At 36.7% G+C, this 25,261-nt stretch overlaps 2 protein-coding genes across 2 annotated transcripts; both read left to right on the top strand.

The window, feature by feature from the left end:
• Positions 1 to 3,136: 3,136 nt before the first annotated feature.
• LOC144644202 (zinc metalloproteinase nas-6-like) lies at positions 3,137 to 9,155 on the top strand. The gene is made up of 6 exons (XM_078503630.1): positions 3,137 to 3,550; positions 5,500 to 5,620; positions 5,934 to 6,040; positions 6,654 to 6,725; positions 8,569 to 8,796; positions 9,078 to 9,155. The coding sequence occupies exons 1-5, from the start codon at positions 3,454 to 3,456 to the stop codon at positions 8,790 to 8,792; spliced, it is 621 nt and encodes a 206-aa protein (XP_078359756.1). The 5' UTR covers positions 3,137 to 3,453; the 3' UTR covers positions 8,793 to 8,796; positions 9,078 to 9,155.
• A 9,409-nt stretch (positions 9,156 to 18,564) lies between these two features.
• LOC144642319 (blastula protease 10-like) lies at positions 18,565 to 24,789 on the top strand. Its single transcript, XM_078501284.1, has 6 exons — positions 18,565 to 18,640; positions 18,968 to 19,117; positions 22,424 to 22,544; positions 22,822 to 22,928; positions 23,165 to 23,236; positions 24,566 to 24,789. The coding sequence occupies exons 1-6, from the start codon at positions 18,565 to 18,567 to the stop codon at positions 24,787 to 24,789; spliced, it is 750 nt and encodes a 249-aa protein (XP_078357410.1).
• Positions 24,790 to 25,261: the final 472 nt, after the last annotated feature.

Here is a 25,261-nt window from a genome sequence, read left to right as displayed (position 1 = left end):
AAAAATAAATTAGTAAATCCTAAAGCTAATTAAAACTAAATTAAGCTAATAACAGTTCATAAAAAGTGTCTTCCTCAACTTGTTCCTGAATTGCGCTAACGATTGGCTTAACTTTAAATTTTGCGGCATGGCGTTCCAGGGCGTTCTTTATCCAGCGGCAGTTCTAAAAAGAGGAATGTTTAACAACTGCGCAACAACAATGCACCGCAGTTGAAATTAGCTGTCAGTTAAGGAAATGTCTTTTGAACAGTCTAATTTCGCAGCCTTTTCAAAAGCTGTTGTACAGAGAAGTAATTTAGTTATATTTATTATTACCAACTTTCAGTATAAAGGGTAATTTACAGAGTTGCTGCACTGTTTGTTGATGACTTTTAAATAATTTCAAAGAATAAAGGTAATGGTTAATTGATTCAAGATGATTCCTTGCTGTTATTTATTTGGTTATATTTATTCACTACTTCCTTCTTTTACTTTTTTTCTCTGTTGAAATTACACAACAGCTCGGCTTTAAAACCTCAAACCCAGACATCTACCTGAAAAAACATTCAATAATCAATGAGGAGAAAGATAGATAGTGATTAAGACACCACTTTTTCTGCTTCAAATTTGTTTAGTTTTACCCTATATTTGTCTGAATGCAAATATAATATTATATTTATACTGCATTTGTTATACATTTGTCTTAGACAAATGTGATGACATATTTCTCTCACATTTATACTCTTTTGTCTCCGAAAAATGTTATCAGATTTGTCTTACATTTGTTTTCTAGCCAAATGAAGTCAAATCCATGACTTCATCCAGTGTGAGTTAACAACATTTCTTAAATCAAGACAACAGATTGCCTCGTGCTTATTTTGTTTGGCTACAGCTGCCTGCATGATTGGGTCAACTGGTAGCGGCATTGAAAGTTCAAAAGAACGCAATATTGCTTGAACTACATATTAAATTGTGGTGTTTAACTAAATAAAGAGTCTTTACCCATACATTTCTCACCTGTTCTAAAACAAAAGGAAAGTTTTAATAGCTAAGTATATGCAATTGACAAGAAAAGAAAGGATAGTACTATAAAAAGAAACCAACAGGGCATTGAGATCGAGACCCACCGAATTTGATGTAATCTCATACTGAAACAATCATTTCTCGTTTCTCTTTTCTTCGCACATAAAATTATTTTGATTCAAACAATTCATTTCTAAAGAAGAAAATACCGGCGTAATCAATGGATTGTCTCAAAAACATAATATCTCGCGATATTTCGTTTCGGGCATAATAAGCAGGTTAAATGCCCAAAAACGAGTCAATTGTGAAATAGTTGATTGTATCAACGAATAACAATATTCTATACATGCCTACAAAGGGTCCAGTTAAAAAAATTAATTTTTACCCTATACTTGAGTGAAACATGATTGCAATAGTAGAGACATCCGTCTTCCGTTTGCTCTGACCTCAAAGAAAAGTTTCCGTATTGTTACCAGTGAAATTCAGTCCTTAAGTTCAATTTTTTTTTTAAGGTCCTCCTTAGAGAGTACTTCTCTCTAAACTTTTCCTCTACCTCTTGGTTTCACGTTGAAAGCCTTTTTAAAATATTTCTACATTTTATTACCGGGAGTCTTAATGCAAGGAACGTTTTGTGGTTTATTATTTTATTGATCCGGTCTAAGCACTGTTTCCAAAAGTATGTACAACGTTTGAAATTTTAATGAATCTTTGTAAGGAATAAAGAATAGTAAAACAGAAAAGGATTTTTCATACGTGATACAAATTACCGATGACCAAAAAATAAAAAATAAAAAGAAAGTGTTAACTCCTGAATAATGATTTTAAAATGTTGTGAGCAAACATTTGCTCGCCATATTGATTAACTTCAGAGTTTATAACCCGTGGGGGGTACTCCTATAATGGCCTATACCGGAAGGCTCCGCCCGAAAGGGGGTACCTTTTTCAGGCTTCAGGTATTTCAAAGAATAGGGATTTCACAAGTTTAGGTATATTAAAGAGCATGGAAAACTGTCATAAACTTTTTATAGAAGGGCCTTTAATTAAAATATTTCGAACAGACGCAATTTATGGCTGTATTATTTTAATTTATGAAGCGCTACATGAAAATAACAAGAAAACGTCCTGTTCTAAGCCTATGCCATGTCTTTTACGTATATTAAAGGGATACTTTTTTTAGTGAAAGGTATACGAAAGGGGTACAATGTCTGTCAAAATGAAATATAGAAGGGTAATGGGTTAGAGCTCGAGGCGGAGCCTTCCCCTATCAAAATTTTTTGTGTACCCCGAAGGTTCATAATTTTTCCAAGGTTCTGGAGATTAAACCAGCCGATAAATTCCGAAGCGAAAATAAAATAATAAATTAGATACGCTCTGTGGACAATGCTTTATTAAAGATAAAACGAGATTTCAAATAGTGAAAACCACCGATGTTAACAAATTAAATAAATTTTAGGCTTTCTTTTTTCCTCACAAAGAACCTGTTAAGTACCAAAAAATTATTCTAAAAATGAGGACAAACTACATTTCTCACCTTGTAAATTAGTTTTTGAGTTTTAATCTTTTAAGGCGCTGGAGTTGAAAAGAATGCCACCCCTCAATTAACAATAACGGCATAAGCTGTTGTACAAAGAAGTAATTCACCAACTTTTATTGCCTTGAGTTAACAGCATTTCTTAAAACAGGATAACACTTTGTTTCTTGCTGACCTTGTTTGGCTACAGCTGTTTGCATGATTGGGTCAACTGCTAGCGGCATAAAAAATCCAAAGAAGCGCAATGTTGCCTTACCTACATATTAAATCGTAATGTTTACCTAAATTATGAGTACTTACCTATCGATTATTCACCTGTTCAAAAGCAAAAGAAAAGTTTTACTAGCTGAATAAACACAACTGACAAGAAATGAAAAACTTTTAAAGGTTAACCACTATAAAAAGGGAAGAACAGCACAATTAAATCGCTTTGTAGTGAATACAATTCAAGATGATGCTTTTGTGCATTCTTATCCTTGCGACTTCATCTCTGGCGGAAATCTTGGAGGATGATTCAGATCAAAAAGGCAAGTGGCATGTTCTCAATAATTATCTTCGATTCAATTAACTTGTTTTTTGTTAGGTTGTGCAGGAGAAATCAAGTCTGCTAAGATTTCTTCGTTTCGCAGCAATGAATACTGAATGCCTACCTAATAAAATTTGTATGTATGTATGTACCTACTAAGTTTGTTATTATTGATCAAGTTCGTTTTTCTCCATAATGATTGTGCTAAAACGTTTTTCATACGTACAAGGCTAAGAGTGGAAATTTAACTACTGGATTAAAGTCTTTGCGTTTTAGGTTTTAAGGTATATGCACAGGTTTTCATTCTTTGGCTTTATATTGTATTGTTCTTCGTCTTTTAGCTTCCTTCGAAGGGGAGTATTTTGAAGGGGACTTGAATCTGTCAAGAGAACAAATGCAATACTGGAAATCTCGAAATGCCGGTGGAGCTAGAGGATTGTCAACAACTCTTAAGTGGCCTGGAGGGATTGTTTATTACACGATTAACACTCGTAAGTAGAACTTGAAATGAACCCGTAGCATTCCCACTCTTCTTATTATTTCTTGGCTATATACCTCTTAGCTTCAGTACAAAGAAAATATATTAATATATTATAACTGATAAATTGTAATCATCATGTCTTGTCGCAGAATTCTATTTTATTACTTTTTAATGTATCAACTCACTGATAAAAACCTGTTAATTTTTGTTACATCTTTTCTATGAGTGGCACAGCTGTAGTTTTCTGGGAAACACAAGGTCAAAATCCTTTTTCGCCTCCGTGTCGCGTAACAATTACGTGATATGTAAGCATTTCGATCTTGTAAGTTCAATTGCATGTCCCGGGTAATACATGTATTCTAGAATTGCAATTTATTGACAAAACAAGCTTCAATTCGCAGGATCGAGCGTTGAACTTTCATCTGTTACTGGATAAATATGGATTGAAAAGAACAAACATAACGACAAAAACCGAAAACTGATACAAATAATAACAAATATAACACAATGAGCTAATTGAAGAAAAAGACAAAAATCTAGTGTGTATTTTTCAATAATAACGAGAATAGAGAAAAGGAAATAATAAATGTTAGGGCCTGTTTATATGGAGGGAATGTGCCCGGCTAATCGAGTTACCTGGCTTAAATGAATGAAACATAGCCCGCCTTTACACGCGGGATTCATAGCCCTTATACCCGAGTCAAAACAGCGTCATTGAAGCGTGTCACAGTATGGGAAAACCATGAAGCTCCAAATGATTAAAGAAAAATATGAATTTTTATTGAATAATCAAGGCTAGCCGTTTTCAAACTTATTTTACTTTGAATTGCAAGCTGTTAGAAATTAACTGCGTCTATTTTTTTGGAATTCAATCAAAATTCAACAGTCTTTGACAGCCACATTGAAATTAAATTTGTCTTTTTGTGAATGAGAATAAACATTCCTACGAAAAGTTCGAATTAATTAGCTGTTGCTCAAAGATATTTGTTCTAGCTAACAGATAAGACTAATTTGCTTTAATTTTGGTCAAATAATACTGTTTGGGTCCAGAATTTATACATCTTATGCCATTTACTTCAAATTTAATTTAAGATCACGCGCGAAGACTTATCTCGGCGAGCCGGGATAGCCCGGGCATAACCGTTTTCATGGCAAAAAAACTATCCCGCCTAGAAGGATGCCGCGAGCAAGTAGCCCGGGTGCCCCAGCAAGCCAGGTTTCCTATCTAAGGAAACGTATGAAACGTTGGCTCGCCCAGGGTTGCTCGATTAGCCGGGTAACTCGGTTAGCCGGGGCACCGGCCGCCTTTTATGTAAATCTTGGAAAGTCCTCGATTTCATCGATTACTTATGCGTAAAACAGAATATTATGGATCGCCAACACAATCAATGAAATAAAAGTTATTATAAAAATCTGGTTATTGTACGAATAACAAATTGCACCCCACATTTCGATGCGGCAACTTTGTTACTTTCATGAATTTGAAGTAAATATAATCAGTGCACCTTCAAGCAAACATTTCAGTTAATTCAGAAACAAGAACAGATCCTTTATCATTTGAAAGTGACATGGAGGCTGCCCAAAAAGCCTTGTGGATTATTTTTCCTGTTTAAACCTGTTACACAAGCTCAGGGAAAGGCGGAAGAGAATGAAAACTGCAATGAATCAGTCACTGAAAAATAAATATTACAGTGTAATAGTATTCAAGTCAAACATGCAATTTTCGACATGTTAAGTTAAATCGTGGAAGTTAACTAAAGAAACCACAGCGGATAACGGGTTGAATAAGCAATTTCGTTCATTTTACCATTTAACCTTGGCTTACTGTCGGAATAGTCTATCGGGTTGTGTCTATTGTCAACCAGCTGTCATCAGTGTACGACAGAAGTTCAATAGCTTATAATGCGTTTTTTGTGAATTGTGATTTTGCTAATAATTTATTTATGGTGATTATTTCAGGCCGACCATTAAGAAAGGCCGTTATCCGCAGCGCAATAAGAGAATGGGAAGAGTTCACTTGCATCAGATTTAAAGAAAGAACCACCCAAAACGCCTACATAGAGTTTATGGTTGGAAAAGGGTAGGTACTACGTACATTTCTTTAGGGGATCACGGGAACAAGTTAAAATCTGTTTTCAGTCTTTATAAATGTTTGTTTCAATAAAAGGTTAAAAAGTGATTTTTATACTGTATCAAAGGTTTAATAAAAATGCGCTCATGTCTACAAGGGTGGGCAAAAGGAAAATCAACTGTAGCGCAGAACGTTTTTGTGAAAAACTTCATGTTTCATCTTTGTCAATTTGACGTATCTTTCAAAGCTTCGCATTACGTCATTCGCTCATTTCCAGCTTTCTACCTTGCGTAATCTTTTCCTTTTTTTTTTTTTTTTGCAGTTGTTATTCGACTGCAGTTGGTCGTTGGGGAAACAAGCAACAGATTTCACTCGGAGCTGGCTGCGCAACACATGGCACGGTGGTTCATGAGATTGGACATGCTCTTGGTAAGCACAGACTGTTGCCATCAACAGTCACTCGATCGATTTGGTGACTGTAATGAAATAGAATTTATCTCCTCTGCCAAAACAGCTGCCAGTTTTATAATAAAGTGGGCCGAGCGTGCACGTGGCAGAGTGAGTGCTTTAACATCTCATTAAACTTAAGCGATTTGTTATCTGTTAGATTTTTACCATTATCGCTGTAAAAATAATAATAATAATTTATAATAATAATTTATGAATTTATATTGGGCTTTTTAACATGTAAATGAGCAAAAGCGCATTACAATATTAAAACTTAAAAATATTAAAATATACTAACTATTTACACATTATTGACTAGATCTAAAATTTTAAAAGAAAGCTAATTTAAAAAGATATGTTTTAAGACGAGATTTAAAACTTAAAATAGAACTGGCTACGAAACGAACTGATCAGTGTGATTTCCCGAATGAGAATGAACTTAAGCGATTTGTTATCTGTTAGATTTTTACTATTATCGCTGTCAGAATAATAATAATAATTTATAATAATAATTGGTTAGGGTTAGGGTTAGGGTTAGGGTTTAGGGTTAGGGCAAACGAATAACAAATTCAAATGTATGTTGCGTGTATTCTAGGATTCTGGCACGAACAAAATAGGCCCGATCGCGATCAATACGTGGAGATTTTATGGGACAACATCCAAAAAGGTGAGAACAAGATGATAAACATATTATACGATGCCATAGAACATACTGCCAATCTGGATACAGGAACCGGCCGTTGTATATTCGACGTTATCAAGAACTTTGATAACAATAGGCTTTATTTTACAAGCGAAAAATGACCTAATATGGCCATTTTTGAACAATGACGCAACAGCTTCAGAGCACACGGGGGATTTAACGAAGTTTCCGATTAGCATACGAGCGGGATATTTAAACTCCCGGAAAGATCGAAGAAGAGACAAATTCTCCCCGGGAGGGTGATACTGGTAGGTTTTGTTCGGTGCAAATAGCGACGGCGCGGGGGACGGGTAGGGGCGAAGGTTGCATAAAGGTAAACAAGTGGAAATAAAAAGTTAAGAAAGGTTTTGAGCTCAAAACGTGGGTTCGCGTCTTCGCAAGTGTGACGAAAAGTTTCGAGCAAGGTTTTGAGTTCAAAACGTGGGTTCGCGTCTTCGCAAGTGTGACGAAAGGTTTCGAGCAAGGTTTTGAGTTCTAAGCGTCGGTTCGTTTCTTCGCAAGTGTGAATAAAATCTTGAACAAGAGTTTGAGTTCAAATCGTGGGTTCGCCTCTTCGCAAGTTTGACTAAAAATTTCGAAAGCGTCGGTTCGTTTCTTCGCAAGTGTGAATAAAATCTTATACAAGAGTTTTAGTTCTTCGGGCGCTTTTAATAAAACAATTATTCCACTCGCACTTGTTAAATATGAGATCGATATTTCTTATTAATTTTACCCTCGCTAGCTCGAATCTCCGATAATTTGAACCTTTTTAAATTTCTCTTGAAGGTTCGAGTTATCGGGTTTTAACTGTACATAGGTTTGAACACAAAACGTCGCCACATTTTAAGTGTTTAGGTAGTCATCCGTAAAGCAGTAGCTGCAGTTTCGTGGTTATTCCCTCCATTTCCAAGGCTTTTACACTTTTGCAAAAATGGCCGCCACTGCCTTTTGTTTTCTTGTCAGGATTCTTAAAGCATTGATTGTGACACTTGATAAATTTAACATGGTGCCTTTCTGATTATATTTAGTGGTTTTGATTTTTAAAAAGCCTTCGTCTTAGTGAGTTACCTTAATTTTAAAAATAATGGAAAAAGCTAACTTGGCTTGCCTACCCTTGCAATGAGACATGGAATCTTTTAAATTACATAGAATTTGTTTCCAAGAAATCCGTGCAAGGAAATTACTAGAAAACAATAAAATGTGTCAAGTGTCGTCATTCGTTACAGAAATGAAAAAAGGACTAGTTTTAACTGCTACTTTCGAGGCTGAATGTTCGTAAAGGTTAACTAAATTACTCAAGAGACTGTTCTGATTTAAATTCAATTGGAAGGAATTCCTAGTTTACTGACCACGATATGAAAAAGTCTATATAAAGCTTTTAGTCAGGGTTTCAGGAGTGCCAGATGGTAGAGCTAGAATCTCTGAGATTATAAGCAGTACTGTCAAGAAACAGGTTAAATACCTTAGTTAGGTACTCTTCTGAAGTTGGCCCAGAGGAAAATAGCTGTTATTGTTTGGATATTGCTATTTATTTTTCCACTGTTACGCCAATTTACCATATCAGGCCAAGAGAACGGACAAAAAGGGGGCGGGTAATACACTGTAGAACAAGGCAAAAATACTGTCGGAAATCGAAGCAACAAAATGGCTGGACTGAACGATCCAAACTTTGACTTGTTCCCGTCCTAGAGGCGTCAAATTATAACTGAGTAATAAATCTATTTTTTTGGTGGATTAACAAAAAATACAAGCGGGCCTTCTGCTTATTACTCGTATTTCTTAAACTATCGAATAAGGTGTATTTTTCTTTTTTTTTCTACCTATCTAGGCATGAAACACAATTTTATGAAAAGGAACGAGTGGGAAATCGACAGTCTTGGCAGTCCGTATGACTACAACTCCATAATGCATTACGGCAAGCGTTACTTTGCTAAGTTGCCATGGCAGACTACCATCAGAGCCAAGAACGGACATTCCCTCGGAAAATGGATGCATCTCAGCGATCTGGATATCGAACAGATGAACAAGTATTACAACTGTAACAAGAAATGAGATGGTGAGTGAAATTTGCCATTGTTTACCACATTATGAAGACCGTTTAGTGTATTAGAGTACAGTCACCCCCTAATCCGCTCACTTTAGATCTGAAACCGCAATGTTCCTGGCGGCACATTTCTTAGACTACATGACGTAATCATTACATACCATATGTCGCTTCATTTATCCTATCGTCCTTCACATTGAGAGAAAGATCCTTTTAAAATCTTACATTCTTACTGTTAGTACCATAAACCACTGTACTAAAAAGCATCATTTTATTTCATGTTTTCTCTCTAGGGCTTTGAATTCAAGGGGATTACAACAGTACCAAACTATCAAAAGGATAACAATTAATAAACTATGATTTAAAACGATTCAAGCTGTTGTCTGTTTATATATCTTCGTCTTATCCTGATTAATAGAACCATTTCCATTTAAAGTGCGTTACTGATAAACCATGAAAGAATACCGTAAGCTTTGTTCTATTTTCATTCGCCCGCTGTAAACACTACCTCTATTGTTATTAAGGGCTAGGGGCATTGTTGTCACCCGTTACCTATTGTTTTATAAAACCAATGAATTAACTCGCTCCGAGAGGTAGTGGACGACTCCGACCTTATGGTGAAGTGATTACTTTTTTAAGCATGGGTAATCGAATGGTGACAAGTGAAATTACAAAATAATTTTATGCACGTTATACGTTCTCTGCAGGTGAGATTATTTCCTGATTTCACGAGTATATCATTTGTTATTAGGGACAGACCATTAGAAATTGCCGGAGGGGGGGGGGGGTAGGGTAAACAAATTTTGATGCAGGAATTTTTTTAGATTGTTTTTGTCTGCAGGAATTTTTTTCTCCTTTGCATTAATATTTTAAAGCCACACCCGCTTGCAGGAATTTTTTTGTCAAGTTTCCCTTGCAGGAATTCTTTTGGAGGAAAGTCACCCCCCCCCCCCCTTCCCCTCCCCTTCCCCTCTTCCTTCGGTTATTTATAATGGTCCGTCCCTTATTCAACAAAGACGCCCGTTGCCCATATATGGTCAAAATGCCATCGTTATCTGTCATCCGTACATAACAGATATCCTGCGATATATGTAGGTTGCCAACATTTGTTCAAACTCTTGCGAAGCGCTGCGCAACCATAAGTTTCGATGGCAAACTGTTCAACATTAAAACATTTTTTATCACTCGAAAATAAACTTCTATAATATCACCTCTGTTCGATTGTCAAACAGAAAATACTTGCGGACGTTTACTCCACTGTTGTTTTAACTGAACGACGATCAGGAAAAATCGAGCACTGAGTGGCTGAAGTTAAATAATCGATTTCCTTCAATTTTTGCTCATTACTAAATAGCCTTTACGTGGATAAGAAACCTGATGTAGCTTGTTCCCTTTAAAAGCCATTTCAATAAGGAAATCAGTTTTCGTGGAAAGAGTCTCAAAACAGCACAATTTTTAAAGGCTTTTTGAACTGAAATAATTAAAAAATTAGGAATGGCTTTCCACGATACAAAATTGCGCATCGAAAAGTCATTCTCTAAGGTATTATTATCAATGCACGCGGCCAAATTGAAAACCGCCCTCTTGAAAATACGCACTTTGCGGGCCGCAAATGACTCCTAGTGGGCCGTTATTGCATTAACGGCCCTGCAGCTCATTTGTTCTCGGTTCATCGTCCGATTAATTTTAACCGATCAGCCTCGCTGACGCGGAAAAACCATTCAGGTGCGTCCGCGTACAGTAAGTTTTGAAGTTAACGCAGCCTCGAACAGTTTTTCACTGAGCGAATAGTGTTCGGAAAAAAATGTCAATGGGAATCGGAATTAGAAGCAAATGCACAAGGCAAAGAGACAAAGAGAGCAACCTCTTGTTGTCTTGCGAGAAATGAAACATCGTTCACTTGAATTGCATGTGTATCTCCAGTCGAGCTAATTTAGTATTGCAGGGATTTTACGCCGAAGTTCAATTGGAAAAAGTAAGTTGGTAAAATATTATTATCCATGAATAAACCCGTTGTTCATTATTTTCAGAGACACTGCAGCTAGCTCTTTTATACTACAATTCCACAATAGAATATAGGCCTCAGTAGTATCATGTAATAATTATAATAATTGTAATAATTGTGGTGTCATTTGCGTCTTTGCGCTTCGCGCGCGGGCCGCAAATGACACTACGCGGGCGCAAATAAACAATACTCCCGAACAAAATCATTTTATTGTCCTATTATTCAACATGTTGTATAACTCTAAATTTTCTCTGTCCTCCTTTTATAATACAATTTAAACATTCATTTTAAAAAACATATCTGAGAATTGGCTTGGGTTGTTGAAGGGAACCTCTGTAAGACAACAAGAAATTTCATTCAAATTTTCAGTTTACTTCCGTAAACTGTGTAAACCATTCCGATTTAAAAACGCACCAAAGTATATATTTACTGAACCACTTTTCTTTGGAACCACTTTCTTTTATGGATTTCCTCATAAATATTGCTTGCAATTACAAAAGCAAGAAAGCTTAATTGTTTGCAAACACGAGAAGGGGGGGAAAAAGTTTGCAGACTCGGATAGTCAGCTATTTATACATCATGATGTATGGTTTGATTTGTGTGAGTAGCAGCTGGAAAATACGTTCTTACGAAAACTTAATTCCATTAATTTCTTGCCGTGACAATCAGAGTATATCAGAGTATGTGAAAATGTTATATATATTCAACACGATTTGGTTTCCTTACTGAAGATCAATGACTCAATGTCTTTGTTGAATTTGTCTTACGGGACTACGTTTCCCAAGGTAATTTGTTGTTTTTTCTATTTTGAAATTTGGGTGAAAAAATTGTTTTTCCCATCTTCTGTAAAAATAAAAATAAAAAACGTTCTAGTACAGCATAAATGAAAAAAATAACTTGAAATCAAGCCACATGTCTGGGTACACTGACAATTTGCAGTGTTGGAAGCGATGTGCAACGTACGATACCATTTCCTCTTTTCGGAAACTAAAAAATGGAATTTTTTAAGGCATGGTTTAAAGTTTATCAAGAGGGAGCAAGATGCCTTCAAGGGGTGGGGTGGGTGGGGTGTTTTAGAAAATGTCCCAAGCTATGAGACAAAGTTCAAGACGGACTTCCTCTTGTCCTCCTCCCTCTCAGACTTGAAACATATACCCATGAAAAAGTTGTATTTAATAGAGTAAAAGAAATTACTCAAAAGTATTCAAAGAACCTCGCCTAACATCATACAAAAGGGGGAGGTCTTTTAACTTATACTCGTGAGATCAAAACAATGAAAATAACTCAGACCCTTTGCTATAAGTGTTTTTAACTCCCGAAAAAATACCTCTTACAAATTTTAACCGGCCTAACTGCGCGCAATCTGTATCACTATGCCATGCAGCATTAGACTCCGGCATGTCGCCCTTGGTGGCCTATTTTTATAATTACAAATTCCGGAGCGAAGAATAAAACAATGAATAAGATACGTTCTGTTGACAATGCTTTTTCAAGAGAAAACGATATTTTAAATAGTGAAAACCATCGATGGTCAACAAATTAAATACATTTTAGGATTTCTTTTTTTCCTAAAAAGGGATCATTTAACTACAGAATAATAATTCTAAACTTGAGAACAAACTACATTTTCTGACACCTTGTAAAATTTATTTTTGAGTTTTAATCTTTTGAGGTGGTGAAGTTGAAAACATCCATCAATTAATGAAATATACGTTTGAGAGTTCAATCCCGGCATTCTTATCAAGGTAAGACTTTGTTTCTTGCTGACCTTTTTTGGCTACAGCTGTTTGCATGATTGGATCAACTGCTGGCGGCTTAAAAAATCCGAAGGAGCGCAATGTTGCTTTAGCTACATATTGAATCGTGGTGTTTAACTAAGCTATGAGTCCTTACCTATCGATTATTCACCTGTTGTGAAACAAAAGGAAAGTTTCAACAGCTGAGTATATACAATTGACAAGAAATGAAAGACTATTAAAGGTTAACCTTTATAAAAAGAGAAGAACAGCACAATCAAATCGCTTTGTAGTGGATACAAGATGTTGTTATTGTGCATTCTTATCCTTGCGACTTCATCTCTGGCGGAAATCTTGGAGGATGATTCAAACCGAAAAGGCAAGTGGCATGTTTTTGATATCTTCAATTCAATTGCCAGACTTGATTTTTGTTAGAAGGTTATATTGGAAGCGGCTACTAATTTTAGCGATTTTTTTCCTGTGCAATTTTAAGCGACTATTTAATTTAGCGATTTTCCGAAAATCTGTAAAAAAATAAGCTAAAATGGATTTTAATGTTCAGTAAACAGAAAACAAACGCACTTGAAATTAAATGAACATCTGCATTGCCAGAAAGAAAAAAGTCATCGGTATCCATTTTTAAAAGAATGTTTCAAGTAATATATGTTTAAATTTGTTTTCTTTTGGGTTGGTGGGAGGGGGGAACGAGACAAATTTAAGCGAGAAGTAAATTTAGTGATTTCAACTCACCTTTTGTTTCCCTAATCAGTCATGAGACATAACTCCTTCCAGTTTAGTTAACAATAAAATGATAGATAGCAGCTAGTTGAGCGCGTTTTGCTCTTTCTAGTTGCTCTTCGTCTGTTGGGAGGAAAGGAAATAAACAGACGATTTCACTTGGCTCTGGTTGCGGTTTCCATGGAATAGTTCTTCACGAGATTGGGCATGCTCTTGGTAGGTATTTAATTCTGGATGCTTCTGAATTAAAATCTATGCATCTAAGAAGCAGGGGAGGCGAAGTGGCAGAAAGTTTAAAACGGTTTATTTGATTGGTAAACTTTTAAGTTTCCTTTTTTAACATCTAGACAACCAAATCAGATTAACCATAGCCACCTTTTTCTCACGCTAAGGCCTCGCCTGCTTAGAGAGATAGGCTGCTCTGGGGACCAAAATGTCGGAGGCTCTGGGGATGAGAATGAACCAACATGTCTTTATTTTTTTTTTTCTATGTTCTTTTATCTACATCATTGTATACTTTGTATATACTGCAGCATTTTGGTGTTTTCTTTTTTGCTGACCTAACTAGTTTCTTCCAGGTTTCTGACATGAGCAAAGTCGACCCGATCGCGACGAATACGTGGACATTATCTGGGACAATATCAAAGATGGTAAGTAGGACGTAATTAATGGTTCATTTGATTTTAACCGAGATGTTATTTAACTCATGATGGATTGGAGTCATAATTGATTTCGAGCGCGATGTAACGATAGAGTTGACATTCTCTGGCTGGGACTGCGGAGAGGGAGAGGCTAGAAGCGCTTTAGCCCATCCACCAAACCACCCCACCCCCCTACCCCAGACTGACCACTCCGTGTCAATTAAAAAAAAAGAATTTTAACCAAGTTGTTTTTGGTTATTAGTATTTTGATATTAATATTTTTCCATCTTTTTTTTTTACCAAAAAAGACCACAAGCACAACTTCAAGAAATACAGCCACGGAATGATCGACAGTCTTGGCAGTCCGTATGACTACGGATCCATAATGCATTACGGCAAACGTGCCTTTGCTAAGTGGCCATGGCAGACTACCATCAAAACCAAGAACGGCGCATCCATCGGTCAGCGGGAACATCTCAGTCCTCTGGATATTGAACAAATGAACCTGTATTACAACAAGAATACACCTTCTGTTTTATCTAATGCAATAAGAAATAAATTACATATGCATTTTGTTCTGTTTCGTTTTCTTTATACAGCTCTTCCTAGACTTCTTTCGTGCTCTCGTCAATTTCTTGCGTGCTTTATAACAGAACAAACCGTCAAGGCTCTTTTATTTATTTTGTTTTGTTTTGTTTTTTTTCTTTTCATAAATAACAAAAAAGCAATGAAAGAATGAATGTCTCATGAAGGAATGAAATGTTGCCGGGAAGGGGAACAAGAAATTAAACAGCTTAGTATAAACGTCAAGTCGACTTAATTACCTTAAATTCCGATTACTGACAGGCACCCCGCACATCCGTCAAAGGTCGCGCGCGTGCGCAGTTCCTGTACAATTCCCTCCAAAATTCTCCATACAAAGTCTTAAATTTTCCGAAAGCTTTCGCTTTAAGGACAAAAGGGAACGCCGTCCCTGGAAAGTTAAGGTTTATACGCAGCTTATGGATGGGAAATTTGATAATTGATCTCTACTGAGTTTCCCAGCTTGAAATTTTCTTTCACCGCACTATTTCTTTAACAATTTATTGAAAAAACTTTGCACACTTTCAGGTCAAATTCTTAGAAAAGTTCGAGGCGCCGAAAACAGGAGGTGTACTGTGAACAAGCACCCTTTTACATGTATATGCCCCCACACAGCGGTCGAACGCAGCGCGCGTGCGCAGTTCATGTGTAATTGCCGCCAAAATTTTCCATACTAATTATATAGCTGTCAGTAAATCCTATATTGTCAGCGCAGCTATTTTTCCTTAATTTCTGAGAACTGTCCAATTTGGGATTAAATTTGGATAGTTTCATATAAGGACTTTCAGGTCAAATGCACAAACTGTCCAATTTAAGAAAAATTGGACAGTTTTGTCTCAGCCAATCAAATCGAAGAAAAAACAACATGTGACGGATATTAGCCAATTAGCACATAGCATAGCTAGCGTCAGCCCTGTAAACTTGTCGCATTGTTAGTCGACAATGGCGGAATTTTATTAGGCAAATTTGCTACGTTTTTCCACTCCTTTTGGGCTTTTCAGCAATGGTAATAACAAAGAGAAATTTTCTACGTTGTCAGAAGAGGAGCTAGCTACACTAAGAAGCAAAAACTGAGAGCAAAACACCTCCAAAAGTACAAAACTTGGGTGAACGTAAGTGCAGCGAAGCGAAGCAAGAAATTTGTCAGATATTCATCGTCATGAGCTAGATGCAATTCTTTGTCTTTTTTTGCTGAAATTCGAAAAGAAAAGACGGCGATAAAGTATGAACGAGATAGTGGAAAGGAGTATGTCAGATTCAAGAAGTTGTAAAGCTCTTCGGACACTTTGTTGACGACTTTCATTGACTGATGCAGTGTTTTAATTCACTCACTTTGTAGCAAGCTTCGCAAACTCAGGTGAATAAAATTGCACTGTTTTGTTTAAGTTTTATTTGTGAAGACAATGCTTTGAGTGAGTTGCATGTGCTGTGTTATGCCTTCTATTGTTGAATGCTTTTCCCTTTCTGGACATAAGTTTATTGTTTACGCTGGATTGACTGACTACAAGCTATATAATTAATATGTAACCGGACTACATGCTTGTCCAATTTGGAAATAATTAGATTCAAAAAATTCCTCTGACAGCCAAATTGTACTCGGCCTACGGCCTTGTCATATTTTGGCTGCCCTCGGAATTTTTTTCATCAAATTATTTTCAAATTGGACAGCATGTAGTCCAATTACGTATACAAAGTCTTAAATTTTCCGTACACTTTCGCTTTAAAGCCCAAAGTTAACGCCGTCCCTGGAAAGTTAAGATTTATACGCCGCATATGGATTGGAAATAGGATAATTCATCTCCACTGAGTGTCCCAGCTTGAACTGTTCTTTCACCGTGCTATTTCTTTAACAATTTCTTGCAAAAGTTTGCTCACTTTCGAGTTAAAAGTTCGAAGCGGCAAAGACCGGATGTGACGTCAATTTTTGCGTTTGACCGATGTGAAATATGCCCCACACAGCGCCGTGGTTAAATATCGCGCGTGTGCGCAGTTCCTGTGTAATTCCCGCCAAAATTCCCCATACAAAGTATTAAATTTTCAGAAAGCTATCGCTGTAAAGTCAAAAGCTTACGCCGTCCCTGGAAAGTTAAGGTTATAATATTGATTTCCATTGAGTTTCCCAGCTTGAATTTTTTTTCACTGTACTATTTCTATAACAATTTCCTACAAAAGTTTGCACACTTTCGAGTCAAATTCTTAGTAAAGTTCGAGGCGACGAACTCCGGACGTAACGTTATTTTTTGCTTTTGACCGCTGTGAACATACGACCCCTGGTTAACTGTGCTGAACAGGCCTAACTGTTGCTTTATTGTGACTTTAAAACTTAAAAACGTACTTCGATCAACACTGCCATGGCTCGTTTCGAAACGGTTTTTTTTCCATTCCGCTTATTACCCAGGTTGAAATCCGTGCAACATGTCGCAGGGACAAAACCTCAGCAAAATCGTCCCTGCTACACGTCCCCTCAGTGTGAACATCGCATAATTTTGTCGCTGCTACATGTCCCTGCGACATGTCCCCACGTGTGCGGAGACCTTAATGGAGTTAACATCTCGGACTGAATGCCACGCTTCGAGGAAAAGCCTTTGTCGCCAAACTGACCAACGGTCGATAACGTCAACATTTTTCAGGTCAATTTTATGATCGTTAAGCATGTGGTGTTCGGCTAAAAGGGAATTTCTGTCCATTGTCGTTATTGCTTTGGCGCGTTCCTTGATGCGTGTTTTACAGTGCGCGCGAGAGTCTGGCCAATATTAACACACGCACAGTCTGCATTTGATTTTATATACAACACCTTTCGACGCCTCCTGACTGATTTTATCTTTGGGTTTTTTTAAAACATTGGCGATGGTACGGATGGGCTTGTGAGCCACTTTGACGTTAAAGTCAGAAAACCCCTTGGCATACGGTAGAACAACCAAGCCTCACTGCTCAACAACGTTGGATCCACTTTCTTGTTCAGTATTACATCGACGACCATTAAGAGCAAAATTGATAGGATAATTATTAGCAGCGAGCGCTTTCTAAACACGTTTAGATTCAGATGACACTTCCCCTTCAGTGGATTGAATGCTTTCTTAGCCCGATCCATGAGAGTGTAAACAACAGAGTGTTTATGTTGCGTATGGGGAATACATAAAGGCTAGAGGATTATATAAAGGCTAGACGGGAATATATAAAGGCTAGAGGATCATATTAAGGCTAGAGGAATATGTAACTGTCCGTGGAGTTAAATTTGGTACTGCTATGTGTTGACGCCAGATAATTGTCAGAATAGAGAAGTGGCTAAACGTCCCCTTTTTGTCGAAAATTAAAAAGGCCAAACGTTTTCGACTCTTTTCCCCCTCCATGAAGTTAACGTCAGAGTTTATAATTTTTCTAAGGTGCTGGAGATGAAACAGCTGTCAAAAAAGCTTTGAATTTAAAATTCCATAGCGAACAATTAAATAATGTTTTTTGAACAGAAAACGAGATTTTAAATAATGGAAACCACCGATTCTCAATATATTAAATACATTTTTGGCTTTCTTTTTTTCCTCACAAAGAACTAGTTAACTACCGAGTAATAATTTTAAAAATGAGAACAAACATTTTCTTACCTTGCAAATTAATTTTTAAGTTTTAATCTTGTAAGGCGCTGGAGTTGAAAACACCCGTCAATTAAAGGAATCAGTATGTTTAACAGTTTAATTTCGCCATTCCTTTCATAAGCTGTTGTACAAATAAGTAATTTAGCCAAATTTACCAACTTTTATTGCCTTGAGTCAACAGCATTTCTTAAAACAGGATAACACTTTGTTTCTTGCTGACCTTGTTTGGCTACAGCTGTCTGCATGATAGGGTCAAGCACTGGCGGCATAAAAAATCCAAAAGAGCGCAATGTTGCTTTAGCTACATATTAAATCGTGGTGTTTAACTAAATTATGAGTACTTACCTATCGATTATTCACCTGTTCAATAACAAAAGGAAAGTTTCACTAGCTGAGTATACACAATTTGACAAGAAAAAAAAAAAACTATCAAAGGTTAACCCCTATAAAAAGCACGTATAAGACAGTCGCTTTGTAGTGTATACAAAATGTTGCTCTTGTGCATTCTAATCCTTGCGACTCCATCTCTGGCGGAAATCTTGGAGGATGATTCAAATCAAAAAGGCAAGTGGCATGTTCTCAATATCATCGATTTAATTAAGCAAATATAACTTGAATTTTTTAGGTTGTGCAAGACAAATCATGAATGTCTGCTAAGATTCCATTGTTTCACGGCAATGAATAATGCTTCCCTATTAAGTTTATTAGTATTGACTAAGTTCATATCTTTACATAATGATTGTGCTAAAATGTTTTTTTATATGTACAAGGCTAAGCGTGGAAATTGAACACAAGTAACGATTGGATTATAGACGTCGCCTCTTAGGTTTAAGTTATACACGCAGAGGTTTTTATTCATTTGTTTTAAATTGTATTTTTTTCCTATTTAAGATTCCTTCGAAGGGGAGTATTTTGAAGGGGACTTGAAGCTATCAAGAGAACAGATGCAAGAACTGAAATCTGGTATCGTCGGTGGAGCTCGAGGATTGGGGAAAAATCGTCAGTGGCCTGGAGGGATTGTTTATTACACGATTAACACTCGTAAGTAGAACTTAATAAACACGAAGCATCCTCACTCTCCCGGCGTATCCAATCGAACAAAATCGGACCAAAAATCAGTCGAACCCAATCGAACACAATCGAACTCAATCCGATTCGATTTTGTTCGGAATCCGTCTCTTTATAAGTAAATCACGCAATACTAATCAGGGGGACGGTGCACCGTACAAAATCTCCGCAATAAAACAAACAGGAGTCCGGTAATCGAACGTTCGACTGAGTACGATTGTCGACTGTTCGACAATCGAACGTTCGATTTTGTTCGATTCACCAAATTTTATTGTGAGTTCGATTATGTTCGATTACCGAACCCAATCGAACGATTTGTGTTCGATTGGTTTCGATTACCGAACGTTCGATTGGATACGCCGGGCACTTTTCTCGTCTTATTACCTGACTGTATACATTTACTGTAGCCTTATGCTCCAGTTAGAGGAGCGAAGAGGATGAGCGTGTGAGTGAGTATACTTTTACTTAAAAAAAAATTAATTACATATAAATCAAAATTTTAATGGCCGTGTCTTGTTGCATTTCAACAAATGTATTCTTTTTTCATCTACTTTTAAATTTAGGGGATATTAACTTGATGTTATATGAAATAACTGATAAAACCTGTGACTTTTTTATTAATTTATTTATTAAGATTTCCCAAACAATAAATATTTACAACTAAAAAGAGATAAAATTTATAATAATAAAAAAAATAGTGGGAGGACAACAGCAAGGGAAAACTAAATACCCATACCCATGTAAAGACTGTTTTCCTAACATTGCATCTGTTCCATGAGTGGCACAGCTATAATTTAGAGAGAAACGTAAGGTCACAATCCTTTTTACTCGTTAATGCATAATGAACGAGTATAGTGGGGAAGTTGAGCCATCCGTCCATCTTTCCATCCATCCTTCCATCGTTGTTAACATTATGCAAATTAGGTATGCTCACGGGCGCTTTCTAAATCTCGTTTCCCTCGGCTGTGAATAGAAATACAGCTTTACCAAGGTATCATTTCAAAGAAATAACTGTAGAAAATACTTCACCCCTGTAAATGAGAAACAATCGTTTCCCAAACGATGAAATATTGCCTTTTCTTATATAATAATCGCGAACATTCGGAAACGATGACTAGTGACTTTATGTATGTGTTATTTAAAGACTGGGAAGGTTAGAGCACGGCACGATTTATTAAAGGATAATCAGTAAAAGAGTAACGAAACTCTATACAAGACAGATGTGTATATAATATCCGTGGAAAAAAATAAGAAGAAAAAAAGAATTTTAACCACAGGGTATGAGAATCGATCCCGGCTCACACGCTTAAGAACGCAAAGCTGTACCACTGAGCCATCGGTTTGCTAAGCAATTAACCTTCTGAAAAAAGTAATTGTTATAGACCCTATTCAAAAATGGTTGTCATTCATTTCTGTTGTTTGGTCGAGTTCCTTAAAACGCTGATGGTGACACTTAAAAATATATGAAATATTATGCTATTCTGAGATGTTTCAGTGTTTTGGGTTAAATGGCTGCAAAGATATGACTCATTCCAATTTAAGAGATTTGTATGAAAAAATTCACCCTGGCCTGCCTAGCCTCGTTTTCATGTTTTTGGCAATATAAATGTCCCTGTAACTTTCCATTAGATAAAGCTTTAGCCTTTAAACTTCATACACTGATTTACTTTTACTTTTTCTTTAAGTTAGAGTTATTTAATTTTGTTGACAAATGATTCTTCTGGGAGCCGAAAATTAACAGCCGCCATATTTGCATAGGATCTATACCTAAGCGACCTGTTTTTTGTTCACCCTCTTTAAATAAAGTTGATTATTATTATTAATCCTTATAATTAATATTTTCCATCGATACTATACTGTTTAAAGGAACGATTCAAATATATCTAACGCATTCACGAGTAGGTCATAGACCTCTTTGATTCGTCTCCGTGTCGCCTAACGAATTACGTGAAATGTAAGCATTTTTTTGTAAGATCATTCGCATGTTCCTTGTAATACACGTATTCTATAATTGCAATTGACATAATAAGCTTCAATTATGTCAGAGGATCAAGTGTTACACTTTATCAGTTATTGAACAAATATGGTTTTAAAAGAATAGCATACCCGCAACAATCAAAAAATCCAAAGATCACAATGAGTAATAGAAGAAAAAGACAAAAATCTAGTGTGCGTTTTCCGATAATCACGGAATAGAGAATAGAGGAAAGAAAATAATAAAATGTAAAACGGTTTCTAACCCTCATGGGAAGTCTCTTTGGTTACTTATGCGCAAACATTAGCAATGGAATAAAAATCATTCTATTATAAAGTTCGAATAGCAATTTGCACCACACTTTCCGATGCGGTAACGGTGTTACTTTTATGACTTTAAAGTAAACATTATCAGTGCACCTTCAAGCAAAAATTTCAGATAATTCAAAATAATAGCAGTTCCTCCATCATTTGAAAGTGACACGGTGACTGCCCCAAAAGGCCTTTCGGATCCCTGACTCATGTTCACACCTATTACACAAGCACAGGGCACAGGGAAAAGCGCGCGCAAGAGAATGGAAACTGCAATGAAACAGTCACTGAAAAATAAATAGTAAAAAGAGTTTAAAGTATAGTTAATAGACAATTTTCGACATAGGATTAATACTAAAGAAATCAAATCGAGAGTTAGGGTTGAATAAACTATTCCGTTTAGTCAGGAGCCCATCAACTTTGTTGATGGGCTCCTGGTTTAGTCCATGAAGCCCCTGCGTAATTTGGACTACCATACCAGGTTCGGTCTATTGTCAACCAGCTGTCATTTACAACAGAAGCCAAATAGCAAGCTTACCCTTGGACGGTTTGAGCAAACTCAAAGAGAGGGTGGGAGGGGGGCGTCCTATGAATCGAAAGCCCGTAGCGTACTCTAAATGATGTCATGTGTCGTCACGTAACGTCATTATAGCCGCCATCTTGGATCCGCAAACTTGGGTTTCAAAATTTTCAAAGGATGTCAGAAAATTTCGGAAATTGATTAATGTCGTGCAGGTGTATCTATGCATATGGTATGCAAAAATACTCAAATCGTACAATTCTGTTTCAAAAATGGAAAAAATAAAGAAAAATGTTAAAAATGACGAGACCTTCTTGTAATTATAAAGGGATGAACTGACAGCTACTAAAGTTTCAAAATTTCGAACGTCATCCACTCCCCCCTCCTCCCCCCCCCCCCCCCCCCTTGTACGTCCGAGGGTTAATGCGTTTTTTGCGATTGTACGAGTGATTTGTTTATGGTCATTCTTTCAGGCAGACCATTAAGAAAGGCGGTTATCCGCAGCGCGATAAGAGAATGGGAAGAGTTCACTTGCATCAGATTTAAGGAAAGAACCAACGAAAACGCCTACATAGAGTTCATGGTTGGAAAAGGGTAGGTACTACATACAATTCTTTAGGGGATGACGGAAATAAGTTAAAATCTATTTTCTTTATCAATGTTTGTTACAATAAAAGGTTAAACGTGAAGTTCATTTATTTTTATCGTGTATCAAATTTCTACAATATGACAATTTGAAAATGCGCTCCTGTTTACAAGGATAGATGCAAAGGAAAATCAATTGTATTTTATGATTATAACATGTTTCATTTTTGTCAAACTTTTTTCAGCTTTCTATTCTTGTGTAATCTTTTCCTTTTTCCATTCGCAGTTGTTATTCAACTTCAGTTGGTCGTGGGGGAGGCAGGCAACTTATTTCTCTCGGAGTTTTGTGCGCAACACATGGCGTAGCAGTTCATGAGATTGGACATGCTCTTGGTAAGCACGTCTTATGAGACAGACTTTTGCCATCAACAGTAGTTCGATCGATGTGGTCGTAATGAAATGGAATTTATCTCATCTGCCAAAAAGACTGCCGGTTTCACAATAAAGTGGACTTGCGTGGCAGATTATTACTTTAACATCTCATTTAAGTTATCTGTTATCTACTCAATTCTGTCAAAACAACAGCAAATGAATAAAAAGTTTATGTCAAATGTTTGTGTGCATTTTAGGATTCTGGCACGAACAAAGTCGGCCCGATCGCGATAAATACGTGGAGATTTTATGGGACAACATCCAAGAAGGTGAGAACAAATGATAAACAGATATTTTATACCATGCTATAGAAAATACAGCCAATCATAATACAGGAAAGCCGTTGTATATTCGACGGTATTCAAACCAACCTTAGCTTCCCATCGTGCGCTGCGAACGTCTTCTAGTCGGAATTTAGTAATCGTATGACATGGTATAAAGTAGCAACACAACACTTTCTAGTGGTATGCTAATTTCTTGCTATATACACTCGCCTAAAGGCTTGTGTGTATAACGGGAAGACACAAGTGACTCGGGGATATTCCAGAGAATATCATTCAAAAGCGTTGCATAACTAGTATATACACAGGTTTGAACACAAAGCAAAACACGGCTACTACTTTACGGATGATCCGTAAAGTAGTACTTAAGGTTTTGCGGTTTTTTGCCTTTTGTTTTTTGGCAAGATTGTTAAAGCACTGATTGTGACACTTGATGCACTGATGCATGTGAATGGAATGGGATGCTTTTCTGATGATGTTTAGTGGTTTTGGTTTAAAGCCTTCGTATAAGTGACTTATTTTTATTTTAAACATAATGGAAAAGTTGACTTACCCTGCCTACCCTTGCTATGAGAAAGAGACAGAGGCAGACAGACTGACAATTTTTTTCAACACGAAATCTTTTAAACTCTGTTTCTCACGAACAGTGATTGAAATTTGAAGTTGAACTAGCGAACCTACACGAAGGATTTTACATATACATTGTTTTGTTTACCCATGAGCGCGGAAGTTTTTAGCCCCTGCCAAAGTGGCCTGAAGACGGCTTGGTGAGTCAATGCTTAGCTTGTGAAATCACTTCATTCAGTTTTGATTCATGCAAAGAAAACGGTGATAAACTCGCTAAAAAGGATGCAAATGGAAGAAAAAAATCGTGCCAGCTAGGCTAAAACAACTCTTGAACGCTAAAAGGAATGGGTGTTTTTAATCAAACTCGCATATTTTGTTACATCATTACATGCTTTGTTATTATAATTTATATTGCGCTCTTTTACATAAGAATTATCAAAAGCGCATAACAATATTAAAACCTTAAGAAAAGTCAATCTATATTTTTCCAACGTTACGCCGTTTTACCATATCAGGCCAAGAGAACGCGCGAAAATGGGGCGGGTAATACACTGTAGAACAAGGCAAAAATACCCTCAGAAAGTGAAGTAACAAAATGACTGGACTAAACGATCCAAACTTTGTCTTGTATTCATCCTTTAAGCTTAAAATAATAATGGAAAAAATCCCATATTCGATGGATGTGCATATAATGCGCGTGGACATTTTGCTAACGTGTATTTTTTCTTTATTTTATTCCTACCTAACTAGACAAGAAAACGAACTTTAACAAATACAGCCACGGAATGATCGACAGTCTTGGCAGTCCGTATGACTACAACTCCATAATGCATTACGGCAAGCGTTACTTTGCTAAAAGGCCATGGCAGACTACCATCAGAGCCAAGAACGGCAATTCTCTCGGTAGATGGATGCATCTCAGTCCTCTGGATATCGAGCAGATGAACAAGTATTACAACTGTAACAAGAAATAAGATGGTGAGTGAAATTTGTCATTGTTTACCACATGAAGATGATCGTTAAGTGAATGAAAGTGCACCGTCTAATCCGCTAACTAGGGATCTAAAACCGGAATATTTTGGCAGCATCTTTCTTAGCCTCCCGGCTGAGGTGATCGTAATTAGTATATTAACATCCGTCGTTTCATTAAGCCTGTTTATCTAGTTTTTCTTTACGTCCTTACGAAAAGCCCGCTGCATCGAATTGATGAAAATATTCTTATAAAAACTCATATTTTTGCTTTAAGTACCATAAACCACTTAACTGAAAGGCAGCATTTTATTTGATTTCTCCTCTCTAGGGCATTGCATTCAAGGGGCTTGAAACCGCACAGAACTGTCAAACGGATAATAATCAATAAAATCTTATTTAAACGATTCACGTTTTTGTCTGTTTACGTGTTCACTTCAAAACCATTCCATGATCCTGTTTATAGCGGGTTACTTA

This window comes from Oculina patagonica, chromosome 2 (assembly GCF_052425735.1).
Source record: "Oculina patagonica isolate OP01 chromosome 2, crgOcupat, whole genome shotgun sequence".
NCBI classification, from domain to species: Eukaryota; Metazoa; Cnidaria; class Anthozoa; order Scleractinia; family Oculinidae; genus Oculina; species Oculina patagonica.
The sequence above is the reverse complement of the archived record's forward strand: the minus strand, read 5'-3'. Positions and strand labels throughout refer to the sequence as shown.

Excerpts from the sequence above, each read along its gene's own strand:
- LOC144644202 (XM_078503630.1), top strand. The coding sequence starts at position 3,454 with ATGCAATACTGGAAATCTCGAAATGCCGGTGGAGCTAGAGGATTGTCA. Across the intron at positions 5,621-5,933 it reads GAGTTTATGGTTGGAAAAGG|TTGTTATTCGACTGCAGTTG; the intron begins GTAGGTACTACG and ends TTTTTTTTGCAG. Across the intron at positions 6,726-8,568 it reads ATGGGACAACATCCAAAAAG|GCATGAAACACAATTTTATG; the intron begins GTGAGAACAAGA and ends CTACCTATCTAG.
- LOC144642319 (XM_078501284.1), top strand. The coding sequence starts at position 18,565 with ATGTTGCTCTTGTGCATTCTAATCCTTGCGACTCCATCTCTGGCGGAA. Across the intron at positions 18,641-18,967 it reads GGATGATTCAAATCAAAAAG|ATTCCTTCGAAGGGGAGTAT; the intron begins GCAAGTGGCATG and ends TTCCTATTTAAG. Across the intron at positions 23,237-24,565 it reads ATGGGACAACATCCAAGAAG|ACAAGAAAACGAACTTTAAC; the intron begins GTGAGAACAAAT and ends CTACCTAACTAG.